The 16,111-nt window shown below is 38.2% G+C and overlaps 1 protein-coding gene across 1 annotated transcript; it reads left to right on the forward strand.

The window, feature by feature from the left end:
• Positions 1 to 1,077: 1,077 nt before the first annotated feature.
• On the forward strand, positions 1,078 to 1,789 carry CLDN17 (claudin 17). Its single transcript, XM_004757479.2, has one exon. It carries the CDS (start codon positions 1,115 to 1,117, stop codon positions 1,787 to 1,789), a length of 675 nt encoding a protein of 224 aa, XP_004757536.1. The 5' UTR covers positions 1,078 to 1,114.
• Positions 1,790 to 16,111: the final 14,322 nt, after the last annotated feature.

Below are 16,111 nucleotides of genomic sequence, written 5' to 3' on the forward strand. Positions count from 1 at the left end.
ACAGTTAATGGAAGTTTATATACGACATTTTTTCCGCCTGGAGACAAAGTGTTACTTAACAAATATAATAATTACCAGTAAATTCAATTATAAGGACTGCTTCTTTTTGTTGTGCTTATATGGATCTTAAGAATAAACTAAAATCAAAAAAAAAAAAGAATAAACTAAAATCTTGGGGTATCTGGATGGCTCAGTTAAGCATCTGCCTTCAGCTTGGGTCATGATCTCAGGGTCCTAGGATTGAACCCCACATCAGGCTTCCTGCTCAGGGGGGAGCCTGCTTCTCTCTCTTCCTCTGTTCCTTCCCTCCTTCTCATGCTCATATACTCTTTCTCTCAAATAAATAAATAAAATCTTAAAAAAAGAATAAACTGAAATCTGAATTTTTTAGGACTCTTCATTTTATAAAGCATGAGTGGTTATAGCAGACATCTTAAAACTAATACCTAAACATTGCTTCATATCCAGAAGTCTTTATTAAAACTAGAATTGACTAACCTCACTAAAGAAAAGTGGCTTAGATTAGTATATGTGCTGCCAAAGCAAGCACAAAAGTGGCTTAGATTAGAAGAAAGCAATAGATCATCCAAAGTACACAGTGTTTTTCAATTACTCTCCAAAGAACTAGCAAGGTTTTGGTGCTGTCTCCAGTGGTGACTTAATATATATATTTATGCCCTTTTTTTTTTTTTTTCCAGAGTGCTTTTCCAACAGGAAGTTTTCAGCTCTGTAATTAGCAATCTACAATGGGAGCTCTGACACTTAATTACAACACTGCTAAGACAATAATAATAAGAGGAATACCAAAGTTGAATGCAGTATTTCTTGACACACCTCTGACTACCTTCTTATTGGCTGGGAAACAATTATATATGACTAGTAAATAATCCATACAGAGATGAATGTCTGTGTGTAAAAGGCAGCATGCATTTACAACAGGTACTTCTAGTCAGGCCAAGTTCACTCACTGTTGCTGATTTCAACTAAAGCGTTATGGGCAGTAACCGTGGAGAACCTCTTCAGAGATTGATGTAGACTCAGAGGCCTCATCCAAGTTCAGGATTTCGAGCAGCTTCTACCCTTCCAGATTGGCTCAGTCTTCAAAGGAGAGGCGATGGCCTTTTATCCCCTGCAGATTGCTGGTCTGGTTCTTGGGTTCCTTGGCGTGGTTGGGACTCTTGCCACAACCCTTCTGCCTCAGTGGAGGGTATCGGCTTTTATTGGCAGCAACATTATTGTTTTTGAAAGGCTCTGGGAAGGGCTTTGGATGAACTGCATTCGACAAGCCAAGGTCCGGTTGCAGTGCAAATTCTATAGTTCTTTGTTGGCGCTCCCACCTGTCCTAGAAGCAGCGCGCGCCCTCATGTGTGTGGCAGTTGCTCTCTCCTTCGTCGCTCTGCTCCTTGGCATCTGTGGCATGAAGCAGATCCAGTGCACCGGCTCTAACGAGAAGGCCAAAGCATACCTTCTGGGGACTTCGGGGATCCTCTTCATCCTGACCGGCATCTTCGTTCTGATTCCAGTGTGCTGGACAGCCAACATCATCATCAGGGATTTCTACAATCCGGCCATCCACGTGGGTCAGAAACGAGAGCTGGGAGCAGCCCTTTTCCTCGGCTGGGCGAGCGCCGCCGTCCTTTTCATTGCAGGGGGTCTGCTCTGTGGGTTCTGCTGTTGCAACAGAAAGCAGCAAAGGCTCAGATATCCAGCCCCTGGGTATTGTGTGCCACACACAGAGAAGCGAAGGAACGTGACAATGTTTAGTAAGACTTCCACCAGTTATGTCTAATACCTGCTTTTGGTTCAAACTCTGGATTACAATCAAAGTGTTTTATAGAGTCCTGCCAGACACTGTAAGTACGTCAGGCATGAGAACTTGCTTTATGGCTGCATTTAAATTGAGATGAAAGTATAAAGGATATATAGATTGTACTCTGTCACTTGTGTTAGGAATAGAAATGACTTGCTTTGGGCATTCTGATCTCATGTGTATTAAATGCATTTGTACACACATAATCCCCATTCCAATTTGAGTAGTCAGAAATCAAGTATATCCACATCCTTAGTATAATGGTAACTACTGTTTTTTGACAATCATATATCACCTGTTATGAAATTCAAATTTTATTGCAATTGATAACACATAACAATAAAACATATTCGAAAACATAGCCTATTTTTCCTCCAAAATTATTTCTTATACTAATACAGTAACAATTTTCTTTTTTAAACAATTACTCTGAAAAATAATAGATCTCAAATAAGGATTTTTAATTAAACTTATCAAAATATAGAAATGCCCATCTAATAAAAACATTTGGTGTTCCTTTTGGAAACTCAAATGAACTGGCATGGAAACACTTTCAGGGGAAAAAAGGGCACTGATTTATCCTAGGTAATTTATGATGATGATTATTTAAAGCACCTAATTTATATAGTTAAATTTCCCTGGAATTATATATTCAAAGGGAAATAATTGATAAATGAAAAGTAATATGTTTCATAAGTTATAATTTACACCTACAACAAACAGAAGCTATCTATCTATTTTGATAAGGCACATCAATATAATGCTATAAACACTCAACTCTCATCAAGAGGAAATATGGTTCTAATTAGGGAATTGAGGTTTGGGTGTTGAAGGGAATGGTTTCTGTTCTTTGTTTTATTCTTTAGTCATTGTTGAGGTCTACACATGTAAAGCAAAATGAAGAATTAAGATAATGATTCAGGTGATTAGTCAGACTAAAATAAGTATCTCCATTTTATTCTGAAATAAATAAATAAGTATGGCTAAGACATCTTGTTTTGCTTGAATTATGTGTACTATTTCCTCAATTCTTTACTTCCCATTCATTTAACATGCCATACTTAAAGTGCCAGTATCAGGGTTATTATAAGTGTGTGTGGGGGGGAGGAGGCTGGGAATATGAGGGTTTGTGGAGCAAAAGCACTCCTATGAGTGTGCTGAATATTTCCAATATCTTATGAACCAATCAATGTTTATATTTGTAATTCTAACTCTTCAAATATTGTGTTTCTTTTATAATAAAACTGCATGTAATTTACAGTACCTATTTGCAATGAAAAGATTAAATTTGTTCACCAAATATTTATTGATATCCAACCTTATTATAATAAAATAATAAAATACTTACATGTTTTCAATTATGTTGATATATTTCACTGTGGGGTCATTTTCAGAATGAATTTCTATTCTCAAAGATCATCTAATAACCCTGAAACATTAAATGAGAGATAACTTAAGTCCAGATGTGAAGGTCAAACCTTCACTTCATTCTGTTAACCACCAGCAAGACTTCAGTAAGTCAAATCTTTGGTAATATAAATCTATGCTTAAAAAATTAGTAATAGGTAATGATAAAGCCACACAAATGTAAACATCTTCAAATAATATCAATAAAAAAACAATAATTTAGACAGACTTTTTTCCCCTAAGGTTGTTTTCTTTTTCAGAGTTCATTCAGAAAGTCCTAAATTTTGGATGCATTGAAAAGGAGTCATTTATCATATATACAGACAAATAAGTACAAAATCAAGACATGCAAGATATAGGCTTAAAGGTTGTCATGGAATCATTTATCTTATCTTTTGGCAAACTAGAAGTAACTAACCTCACATGATAGGCTCCAGAGAGTAAATGAGGCATGTTATCCTGCTAGCGAGAGGATCAAAGAGTAAAAAGGTGTAATGGGGGTAAAATCACAAGATAACATTAGCCACTGAATTTAGGTTAAATTTCAGGAATGAAGAATTCTTTTGTTTGCTCTTTCATTAATCAAGGTGTACTTCTGGAAGAATGATTTCTATTTTCCTCACTCTGCTGCAATATTTTCCTTATTATACCACCAAGAAATTTCAATAATTTTCAAGGAATTTCAAGACAGATTATGAATGTAAGTCTCATACCATAAACTCAGATGTGCAAGAAATTCATCTTTGTTTTCTAAAATTTAACATAAATTCAACCTCTTGCATATTTTCCCATATATTACACATTTCTTAGGGTCTTGTGTAGGGCTAAGCAGTCCTTGGGGTCATGGGCTAATGGGATCAGTCCATGATGATTTATGCAAATCAGTCCATACAGGTCACTGAGAAAATGTCTATTATACCTGCTTACATGATGCCATTAGTCTTCTTAGCTCTGTCAATTCTTTATCATGCTTTTTTGACAGTCTTTTTTGATAGTCTCCAGTCGTAGGCTGCTTAGATCAGTGGATTTCAACTTGACTGCATATTAGAGTTGCTAGGGGAATTTTATTTTATTTTTATTTTTTTTTAAGATTTTATTTATTTATTTGACAGAGAGAGATCACAAGTAGACTGAGAGGCAGGCAGAGAGAGAGAGGGAAGCAGGCTCCCTGCTGAGCAGAGAGCCCGATGCGGAACTCGATCCCAGGACCCTGAGATCATGACCTGAGCCGAAGGCAGCGGCTTAACCACTGAGCCACCCAGGCGCCCTGCTAGGGGAATTTTAAAAACTACCAATGCAACCAGTATCAAGATGATCTATGCCATTTCCTAGATTCATGGCAAAAACTTGACCTGTTGACTTGCTGACCAGCTATCTACAAACAGTCATGAAAGAAAATTTTCCTTCTCTTATTTTTTTTTAAATATCACCTCCACAAACCTCCTTTACTTCCATTGTCAAAAAATTTATTGTTTCATAGAGGCTTAGGCTTTCAGAAGCAAAAACACATAAAGACTAAAACTCTTCTAGGCTATTTTGACTTCAGCTTTGCTATACATTCCACTGAGCCAGTGAAATGCTTTGCTGGCTACCTTCTGGAATGGAGAGCAGAGAAAGAGGGAAAATACAATATTATCTATCCAGACATGGTTGAAAATGTTTTAAAAGAGTAACCCTTTGTAAGTTACAATTTTACTTAAATGCACATTAATAATACTTTTCATTTTCAAAAAAAGTTGATATGTTTAGTTCACTTGCTCTTCTACTTTACCATTATGTAATGTAGAAATTGTAGACATCGTTATAAACAAAATTGTTGTAGCTAAGAGAACTGAAACTTTTTTCTAGGACTTTATTTATCTATTTTTGAGAGAGAGAGAGAAGGAAGGAGAGAGAGCACAAGTTGGGGGAGAGGGGCAGAGAGAGAAGCAGACTCCCCCTGAGCAGAGATCCTGACTCAATCCCAGGACCCTGGGATCTTGACAGAAGCCAAATGGAGATGCTTAGCTATGCAGACACCCAAGAGAACTGAAACTTACTAAGTGATATAATTTGGCCAAAGTTAACTATACTTGAGTTACTCTTGAGAAATAGAACAGTCAACAATAGCACTAAGTAGATACTCAATAAATATTTGAAGAATGATCAGAAAACAATACAAATGAGTATACTAGTTTGAGATCTTTAGATAATAAAGAGCTTTGTTCCCACAGGGAAGAGAGAAAACAACAAAACTCAGAAACTTAAGGACAGCTTTTGTGTTTTGTTTTTGTTTTGTTATTTTAGTCTGAAAACCCTAAATTCTGAAGGGATTGTGGGGAAAGAAAAAAATGTTTCAGTCAGTATCAGATTTTCCTCATTCTTAAGATCATAAAATAGGGGTGCCTGGGTGACTCAGTTGGTTAAGTGTCTGACTTCAGCTCATGATCTCAGGTCCTAGGATCAAACAGGTCACCAACATCAGACTCTGTGCTCAGTGGGGACTCTGATTGAGATCCTCTCTCTCCCTTTCTCTCTGCCCCTCCCCTTGTTTGTGTGCATGCTTTCTTTCTCTGAAATAAATAAATAAATCTTTAAAAGAGATTACAAAATAATTTCTTTGAATGGAAGTAAAATCAAAAGGAGTTAGGGGGATCTGGATATTAATGTGCCACTGGGGATAACCCTTTGGACTCTCCTTAGCCTACTTTCTGGGCAACTGGATACAGGAAAATTAAAAACTATCAGGTGGGTTGGAGAATTTAAGGGTGGAAATGACCTGCAACCTGACCCAGGTTGTGTCAAGGATGTTGACAGTTTTCTTCATGCTCTCACCATGCTGGGGGATAAGAAACATTTTCCATGATGTGTTTGGTCTGACAGAACAGGAAATAGTCTGGACAAGTGTTCCACATGCTGTGGGAAGAGAAGAATATCTCGTATTCACCCAAGACTGGCATAGAACTTTAAAAAGTCTTTGTGGTTGGGACTAAGAACAGAGTAGTAATACAACTGGATGGACAAGTGGGTCTGTCCATAACCTGTTCATCCTCAGACTCATTTCCTGCCCTTCCTCTGCTCTAATCTGTATCCTTAGGAGGTGGATTCCTGTGGGTGGGTTCTTGTGCAGTGGTATGCCCAGAGAGCAGTAGAGGCCATCCTCAGTAAGGGCAGGCATTAAAAGGAACTCTTAATGGAGAGAATATAAAAACAGTAACAAAACCTAATGAGTTTTTATCTTCACATGCTGGCCTTCCTAAACAATGTCAGATGTCATCAGTAGGTTAAATACTCCTGCTCAAAAAAAAAAAAGAAAAGTTGGTTTAAGTCCTGAACAATCACTGCAGTTATTAAAAGTAGATAAAAATGGTGAGAAGGAGGAGATGATGATGATAATAAATAGATGATAGATGATAGATGGACAGCAAATAAATATATAATAATAGATATACATAATACATAGATGATGGATAGAGAGAAAAATAGAAAGATAGATATTAGCTCTGCTACAGTAAGCTCTGACATATGACTGTATGAATTTGTTTCAAGAGTAAATGAGGGAATTTTTCCTTCAATTCACATTCAGCAAGGCATGATTCTCAAATCATCACTCTCCAGCTATTCTGTTTTAGTATTTTAAATTTAACACAAATAAAGACTCCTTGTCACCATAAAATGACAGAATTAAAGTAACCCCAGTTCTGTTTCTATGTCCTGTCAGTGTTCTATGCTGCAGGAATTGGAGGCACAAACCATACACGAACTAGGTTGAATGGGTTTAAACTGTTATGGACTTACAGGAATTTCTTCAGAGTAATGTCTACAAAGAACACAATGTTTATTAAAGGATAAATAATAAAAATGTGCTCTCCTGAAGATTATAACTGAAAGATTTCTCTCACAGAGGAGTATGTGGTAAAAAACTATCTGTGTCTGGGAGTCAGATGCACTAGACGAAGGCCACGTTTTCCCAGCTCCCATGTTTAGAAGCTGTTGGCTCTCTTCAGCCTATAAAGGCCCTGGTGAGATGGCAGGATGGCAGGGCTGCTCTTTCCTCTGCCTGGAGAGATGACTCTGATGGGGTGACTAGGTCTTCACTCCAGCTTTGCCAGAAGGGTCCACCGTAGGTCCACCTTCTGCCAACTGAACCTCATCTCTTGAGTCCACCAAAACTTCTCTTTTTTTCTCCCATCATCAGGGAAGTAGCCACTCCCTGCTGTTGTTAGTGTTTGGGGGGCTCTGTGGTCCTCTTCTTGGTTTCTCCACTCTCCCCATAATCTGTGTAACAAAGTTTCTCCATCCAATTCCACAAATTTGAACATTTAAAATGACTTCTTTTTCTGGTCATATCTGACAGATACAGCATTGGAAAATCATCTGGAAATGAGGGCATCTCAGCATTATCCCAGGTAAATAACTGGGGGTCTCCAGTATGAGATCAACAGACTTGGCTTTACATGAGCCCACAGAACTTAGACACAACTCTGAAAAAATTAGGGCCTTTCACTGAATAAGACTGAGTTTGTATTCCACTGGGGCTTGAAGCAAAAACTAAGCCTGGTTTAAAAAAAAAAAAAAATAATGTTTGCATAATCAAAACACCTGGCATAGAGGAGATGACTGAATGAGTGAATTAATGTTTGAGAATGAGTGAATTGATGAGAATGATGAATTAATGAAGGAAGAAAATAATAAACAAACCACAACATGAAGCACCTTATTTAGGGGTAATCAAAAGTTCAAGTCCTAAGTGTGTCTAAAGGAATTATGTGGTTTTGGTATTCTTAGCAGAATAATTTCTTTCTTTTTTTAAAATTAACATATAATGTATTATTTATTTCAGGGGTACAGGTCTGTGATTCATCAGTTTTATACAATTCACAGCACTCACATAGCACATACCCTCCCCAATGTCCATCACCCAGCCTCCCCATCCCTCTGATTCTCCCTCCACCACAGCAACCCTCATTTTGTTTCCTGAGATTAAGAGTCTCTTATGGTTTGTCTCCCTCTCTGGTTTTGTCTTGTTTCATTTTTCCCTCCATTTCCCTATGATTCTTTGTCTTGTTTCTCAAATTCCTCATATCAGTGAGACCATACGATAATTGCCTTTCTGTGATTGACTTATTTCACTTAGCATAACACCCTCTAGCTCCATTCACGTCATTGCAAATGGCAAGATATCATTTTTGATGCCTGTATAATATCTGTTGTGAGTGTGTGCGTGTGTGTGGGTGTACCAAATATTCTTTATCTGTTCATCTGTTGATGGGCATCTAGGTTCTTTGCATAGTTTGGCTATTGTGGACATTGCCGCTATAAACATTGGGGTGCATGTGCCCCTTAGGATCACTACATTTGTATTTTGGGGGTAAATACCCAGTAGTGCAATTGCTGGGTCATGAGGTAGCTCTATTTTCAACTTTTTGAGGAACCTCCATACTGTTTTCCAGAGTGGCTGCACCAGCTTGCATTCCCACTGGCAGTGTAGGAGGGATTCCCTTTCTCTACATCATAGCAGGATTATTTCTAAGAAAATATTTACTTAATGGTTTATTGAGGAATTATTGCAGACAAAGTAGAACATAAAGAAAAATCTTTTTAAGATGGGCAAAGTTGTAGTCTGAATTTAGTGTGATTTGGTAAAGCTCAGGAATCATTGGTAGAAATGCCTAATAAAATATTCAGTAGGAAGCATATTATAGAATAGATGTAACTATAGCAAAATGACAAAAACTTTAACTACAGTGAAGATGTATTAGAAATTTTATCTAGACTGGGCTCCCTGTGTCAGAAAGGACACTTTCATTAGTTGACAAACACCCCCACACACTCTGAATAACAAGGCTGATTCTAAAACATGAATTTGGCAGAAATAAATGTGTCAAGTAGATTCTGAGGGGAAAAATTGGGACACAATAATGGAGACCTAAAAGTATAAAAGCTGATGACAGAGGGACAACTAGAAAACAGTACAAACAAAAACAAGTGAGGGAAAGAGAAGCTATGGTGATAGGATGAGAAGGAAGAGTTTCAGTGGGTACAGGGAGAGTGAAAGAAAGGGACTTTCAGTTTCACCATGAGGAAAATAATTCTAAGAGCTCTGGTGTTCAGTCAGTGATGAATGCTCTCAGGAGCACTGGAGACACTACTGTTTTAGACCCTTTTCCATCCTGTTCCAGAGCTGATGACTTGGTTGAAATCACAGAATTATAATGTTGAAAAGAATCAAGGAAGGACACTGGGCCAAGAGAGGCCCATCAAGGGGGGGACCAAGAGAGGTCCATCAAGGGGGGGCCAAGAGTGGCCCATCAAGGAGGGCCAAGACCTCCTTCCCCCAGTCTGGTCTGACTCAGGGTCCCATCCGTAATTCTCCAGTAATTCTTCAGACCTGACTCTCCCTACCTCAGGAAAGACCAGCCTCTCAAACTTCCACTCACCTTCTCTGGCAATATTCTTTCTCCTCCTCTTCTGTTCCATGACCCTCACCTTGACTTCAGACTATCCACATTCAGCTTCCATTGGAATTACACTTTACACAACCTTGAATTGTCTTCTACTTTGATTCTTCTAAAAACGTTCTGCCCATCAAGGTTACCAACTGTTTCAATAATCTTGCCACTTTTCCTCAAATAGTTCTTGATTTAATTTTTTCTTCAATTATAACCAAGAATGCTTTTCTTTAGCATTTTAAAAAACTAACTGCTTTTGTGTTTTACCCTTAGGTCCCATACACTTATTTTCTTTGAGAACTCACTCATTCCTGCTATTTCAACTGCCAGTAAATGGCACATGGTTTTATTTGTTTCCTTTCCCATTTATTTATTTTGTACTATGTTATGTTAATCATCATACAGTACCTCATTAATTTTTGATGTAGTGTTCCAAGATTCATTGTTTACACATTACACTCGGTGCTCCATGTAATAAGTGTCCTCTGTAATACCCACCACCAGGCTCACCCATCCCCCCACCCCAATCTCTAAAACTCTGTTTCTCGGAGTCCACAGTCTCTCATGGTTCATCTCCCCCTCCAATTTCCCCCCTTCACTTTTCCTTTCCTTCTCTTCTTATCCTCCGTGCTATTCCTTATGTTCCACAAGGAAGTGAAACCACGTGATAATTGACTTTCTCGGCTCCACTTATTTCACTCAGCATGATCTCCTCCAGTCCCATCCATGTTGATACAAAAGTTGCTTATCCATCTTTTAGTAGAAGGAACAGGGACTAAGAGATCCACATTTATAACCTGGCCCAGGCCTTCTCGGGAAACTGAACCTAGCTTTTCTCAACTACAAAATGTGGAGAGGAGATAGCATTTTTTCACATATACTGTATGTTTATAATTAAGCTAAAGATTTATAGATATAGATATAAATATATATAAACATATTCTTGGCACTTTTTACAGTAAAAGAACCAGTGCTCCAAGAGTTTACATAACCTTTCCAAAGGCACAATGAGGTCACTGCCCACCCTCCATGGCCTGCCATGTCAAGGCATCTTGGAAGAGTGAGCTTTCTTCTGTGGGGTGCACTTCCTCCCTCCCTATCCCCCCATGGAGGGAGGATAATAACCACCCATTCTACCTGGAAGGGCTACAGTGAGGAGAAAATGAAGCAGTGCCTGTGAAAGCATTTTAATCACAAAGCATTATGTAAATGTAATACATAATTACTGTTATTATCTCCAGCAATCCAAGTCTTCAGCTCTTTATAGTTCGCTTGCTTTCTCTGCCCATAGAGTAATTCACTTGTGTGTCCTGTTGGCCTTCAACTTAGGTAAAAATAATACTCATTATGTTTTCCTAAGTTTCACACTTCACTAATTTTCCTTTACCTTCCTAAGCATCACAATTCACTTTGTTCCCTAAGACACTGGTGACTTACATTCTGGTTAACTCTTGCTGTCCTGGAATAATAAGGAATAGCACCTCCTTTTTCTCAAAAAACCCAGTTTGGATGATAAATTATACGGTCACTTAAGATGTCTTTTGCCTCCCACTATGGTCCCTATCTTCTCATTCTTGCTCTTTGTTTTTCCAGAACACTGTACTCGAAAAACCTGTCCCTTTCTGATTTACATTCACTAACATGAACCCGATTGCTACTTGCTCAGCTTACTGAAATAGACGTTATGCCTCTCTGTTTCTCTTGGGCATTCTTTGTTTCTGCTGATTTCTCCACACACAAGAATGATTGTTACTTCCACCCATGGCTACTATCATATTCCTGCCTTCATTAGACCTCATAGACATTTTAATTTCCTGATCCTAAACTTTATTGTCTACTTTCAATGATCCCTCGCTTTTTTTCGTATTCTCTTTCCTCAGCTTTCTCTCGTTATAACGTCATTGATCAGACATACATTTGCAACAGATCTAGAATACACTCTGTTACATCTATAAGCCATGCCTTCCCTACACCCTTCTCCTCCTGGTTTGGTAGGTTGCAAATAGCCATCAATTCTTTGAAGTTCCTTCCTACAAGAGATGACTTTTACTTCTCCAGCCCTGAAATCAGGCCTGGCCTCATGACTTGCTTTCGTCAATGAAGTGCAATGGCAGTGACACATACAAGTTTTGAGTTGAGACCTTATGAGACTTATGGTTTTCAGTTTTGCTCTCTTGGAGTCCCCCACCATTTTATTAGTCCAGACTACCCTGACTGAAGGTAAAAGGTCAGGTAGAGAGAGAGAGAGTCAAACTTCTGGGCCATCTAGCAATCCCAACTGAGGTCCCTAATATACGGATGAATTCCAGTAAACTACATGGAACAGAAAAGACCCATCCTGCCTGAGCCATTTGGCCCAGGTCAAATTGCTGCCTCCTAGAACTGTGGGCAAGTTGGTGATTTTTAAAAGTCTCACTTTATTCATTCCCTTAATATGACTATCCATGTACCAATATGGTATGTTTTGTTTTCCACCTTCCTTATTTTCTGCATCTACAGGAATATCTTTAAATTTTTTTAAGGATATGCAAATATTGGAGGGCCTTTCTGGCTCAGACTGTAGAGCATGTAGCTCTTGATCTTGGGGTCATGAGTTCAAGCTCCACATTGGATATAGAGCTTACTTTAAAAAAAAAAAAAGAATATGCATTATTTGCATAAACAATCTTTCTTAATTTTTGCACCAGACATGCAACCTAGGTATTGGTATCTTCACTGGATAACATACCAGTCACCAAGAATGTTAAGTAACTTGAACTAAATTCTCCAATCCATAAATAATTTAAATCAAAATTGAAACTATTCATTTTGGTATTTTAGTAATGTATACAATAAATATGTTTTCACTGGCTGCAGTGAAGACTGTTAGGTCTCCTTTGCCATAGAGGAGAAATTACTCCCACAAAACATAGAAACAAAATAAACCAAAGGGAAAAAGAAATACAGCACAATCTGTGATAGCTGCCATCTGAAAGACAAAATATTTTAGAAGTGCAGAGAAGAGGGGTAAAACATTAAGAATGTGTATAAGTGGAGCTTATTTCTGGAGGACACAGAGATTGAGACAGACTTTGGGGAAGAATGGGATTCCCAGGGGTGAAAATAAATGAAAGAATATTTGAAAAAGATGTCAACATGGAGCTGAATATATAGAAACAATCTAGGTCTGTCCAGAGAAATATGAGTCAGAATTCAGGCACACAATAGGGAGCAATTTGAGATATATCTGGAAAAACTAAGTATGCATCAAGCATTCAGAAGACCTTGAACACCAGAATGCAGTGTTCTTTGTTTTGTGATCTGTCAAAGGGATTTGCACAACAGAGTCTTACTATCATAATTGTTCTTAGAAAGATTTTTCTGTGTAATTTGAATTGACTTTATGCCTGTCTGCCTCACTGATTAGTAAGCTCACCAAAGCCATCAATATATTAACAAGTACTTTGTGAGCACACAGTATACAAGGAACAGGGTTGAATTTCATGAGTGAAAATTAAACTACTGTGACCAACAGTAAACATCCACTCCTGGAGAATGAGCACTTAGATGGGTTGCTAAAACCTATCCTATAGTAAAAGCATAGCTATCAATGGTAGAAGTTGTGACTTTTACTTTTAGAACAATTTTCTGGATATAATAAATGTTTGCATGCATTTTGATGGCCTGATCAAAATGTGAGGCACTAAGGATACTTATTAAGAATGGCACTTGACTGACATAATGAAAACATACTGTAATTGTCTTATAGAGTCTACTAAAATGAGTGTTCCCACATCTTCACATTCTTGTATTCTGGACATTATGGTTTGAGGGATTTTAGCACCAGTTTTTAACAGAGGCAGTGTGATCATTAATCTGTCAACTTGACTAGGCACAGGATGCCCAGATATTTGGCTAAAGGTTGTTTCTGAGTGTGTCTGTGGGGGTGTTTCTGGACAAGATTAACATTTGAGTTGATGGATTCAGTAAAGTAGGTCATCCTCCCCAGTGGGGTTGGCAGCATCCAATCCACTGAGGGCCTGGCCACAAAAAGATGTGGAGTAAGGAAGAATTTCTCTGTCTCTCTTTCTCACTCTCACTCTCTCTTTCTTAATTTTCTGCCTGACTAATTGAGCTGGGACATAGGTCTTCTGCTTTCAGAACAAGATTTGCACCATCACTTTCCTGGTTCTCAGGGCTTGGACTTGGGCTGAATTATACTCCTGGCTTTTCTGGTCTCCAGCTTGTAGACTGCAGACTGTGAGACTTCTCAACCTTCATAATTGTGTGAGCTGATTCTTTATAATCACACATATATATACACATACATACATACATACACACATACATACATATATACATATACATATGGTCCTGTTTCTCTGGCAAAGCCTAATGCAGGCAGTCTTTTTACTTTCAGAGAACAGACATTCTCCACAACCCCTAAAAATTGGTTTGGAACAAGATAGTACAAGACATTTAAATAGCATTAGATCTGGAAATTGCTAGACAAATCTTCACCTCTAGTTATGGATTGATAGGATCTGCCTGCCTTAAAGGAATTGTAAGCATCAGTGGACTAACGTGGAAGTGTTTTGAGAAAAGGTGGAATTAATCTAGCCTTGAAACTTCTGAAATATTACTGTCAGCATTTCCCTATAATGACATGAGACATTTGTTAAAAAGACGCATGCATTCCTGCACTCCATCTCAGATATCCTCAATCATATTATCTGTGATGGAACCCAGGATCTTGTTTCTTATACACTCCCCAGAATAATCTTGCATGCTTATCGTAGGGTTTAAGGATTTGCTAAAGACAATGGGAAGGGAAGTCTGTGTTCTCCCTCACTTTGCAATTACTTGTAAGCAAACAGAGTAGGTCTTGTAGGTGTTGTCAAAGGTATTAGTCTAATTAAAAATCCCCTCTGAATTTCAGGGAGTTCCTTTGAACCAATCTCATTAGTGGTTCTCCTTGTTATTGGAGAATTGGCTATTGTATTTTAAATGCCACATCAGCTGCAAAATTACACTTCCAAATATCTTCAAAAACGACTAATGGCAGCTAGTAAAGTGACTTTAAATGGATGTTTTCAGATGTCTGCCCATAAAGACTGTAAATGAAGTACTTCTGGAATTATTATAGCTTAAACAAGAGTCTAATTTAGAGGAGTGGTTTAAATGTGCAGGACTGTGGGAAGAGACCTGAAGCAATTACCCTTGGATTGTGCCCAAACAGGACTGGATCCCCGCATACCGGATGCTTCACTGGTGTCTTGCCTTCTGATTGTGCCTGCATTTCAGCAGCCAGAGAAATCTGTTTTTATTAAGAACCAGTGAAACCTACTGGATAAAGAAATCGCCTTTTTTTACCACCTTAAGCTCAACACTGACTCCTATCATCATCTCTCATGTATCCAAGCACACACAGTATCATCTGTTAAAGCAAGATACAGTATTCAGTTATTTTAAATAACGCTTAAGATATGTGACTTAAATGTTAACTGAAATCAAACTGTCCAGTGAGAACTAAATGTAATTAGAAAGAAATTCCTAGCATATTATTTTAAGGAAGGAAAAGCTCATCACCCTCCACCAGAGGTCTGCAAATTAGGAGATTTTCTTCCTAGATGCCTCTAGCTCTGGACCTTACATCTCATTCTTGCAGTTGATTCTCTTCTGTTTCCTGCTAACTCAGATGTGACTTACATCTGATTCTCTTTACTTCCTCCCCTCCATTCATATCTCTCGCAAAGAAATATGTATGTCGTATATTCAACCAGAGGTTTGATAGGAATGGTTTAGGTAACAAAAAAGGAAACAACCTTAAAATCAACCTTAAAAAGTATCATCATTGGGGTGCCTGGGTGACTCAGCAGGTTGAGCTCAGGTCAAGATCTCAGGGTCCTGGGCTGAGGGAGCTTACTTCCCCCTCTTTGTGCCTGCCTCTATGCCTACTTGTCATCTCTCTCTGTGTCAAATAAATAAGTAAAATATTTTTTTAAAAAAAGTATCATCATTAACTATCCCTGATTTTTGAAGCCCTTGGATTACTCCAAGAACAGCTCTGTTTCTTTCCTGCTTCCAGTTACCTACATTCCTCTTTACTCCACTTCTCAGGTGATCTGTATGGGTTTCAATTCCCAAGATCTCTTCTGATTTCTTGTGAATTTTCCTACACAGAGAAACTTTGACTATATTCCTAAGTTTTAGCTTCCACTTTGCAATTCCAAGATTTCTTCTATCTTCAATATCCAGTCTCTGTGAGTAAGGAACAGTTCAGGATGTATATATACAGTATGTATAGGTAATGTATAATATAGGTAAGTAAAATGATACATAGAAAAGTAATAGAGTCATGGGTGGATGGATGGATGGATGCATGGATGGATGATGGATGGATATAGGTGATGAGGGCGAGAGATCATAGATAGGTATGTACGTAGGTAGGTAGTTGACAGAGGGATACATAGATTTACACCAC

This window comes from Mustela putorius, unplaced genomic scaffold, assembly GCF_011764305.1.
Source record: "Mustela putorius furo isolate JIRA1106 unplaced genomic scaffold, ASM1176430v1.1 tig00000832_pilon_pilon_pilon, whole genome shotgun sequence".
Classification (NCBI taxonomy): domain Eukaryota; kingdom Metazoa; phylum Chordata; class Mammalia; order Carnivora; family Mustelidae; genus Mustela; species Mustela putorius.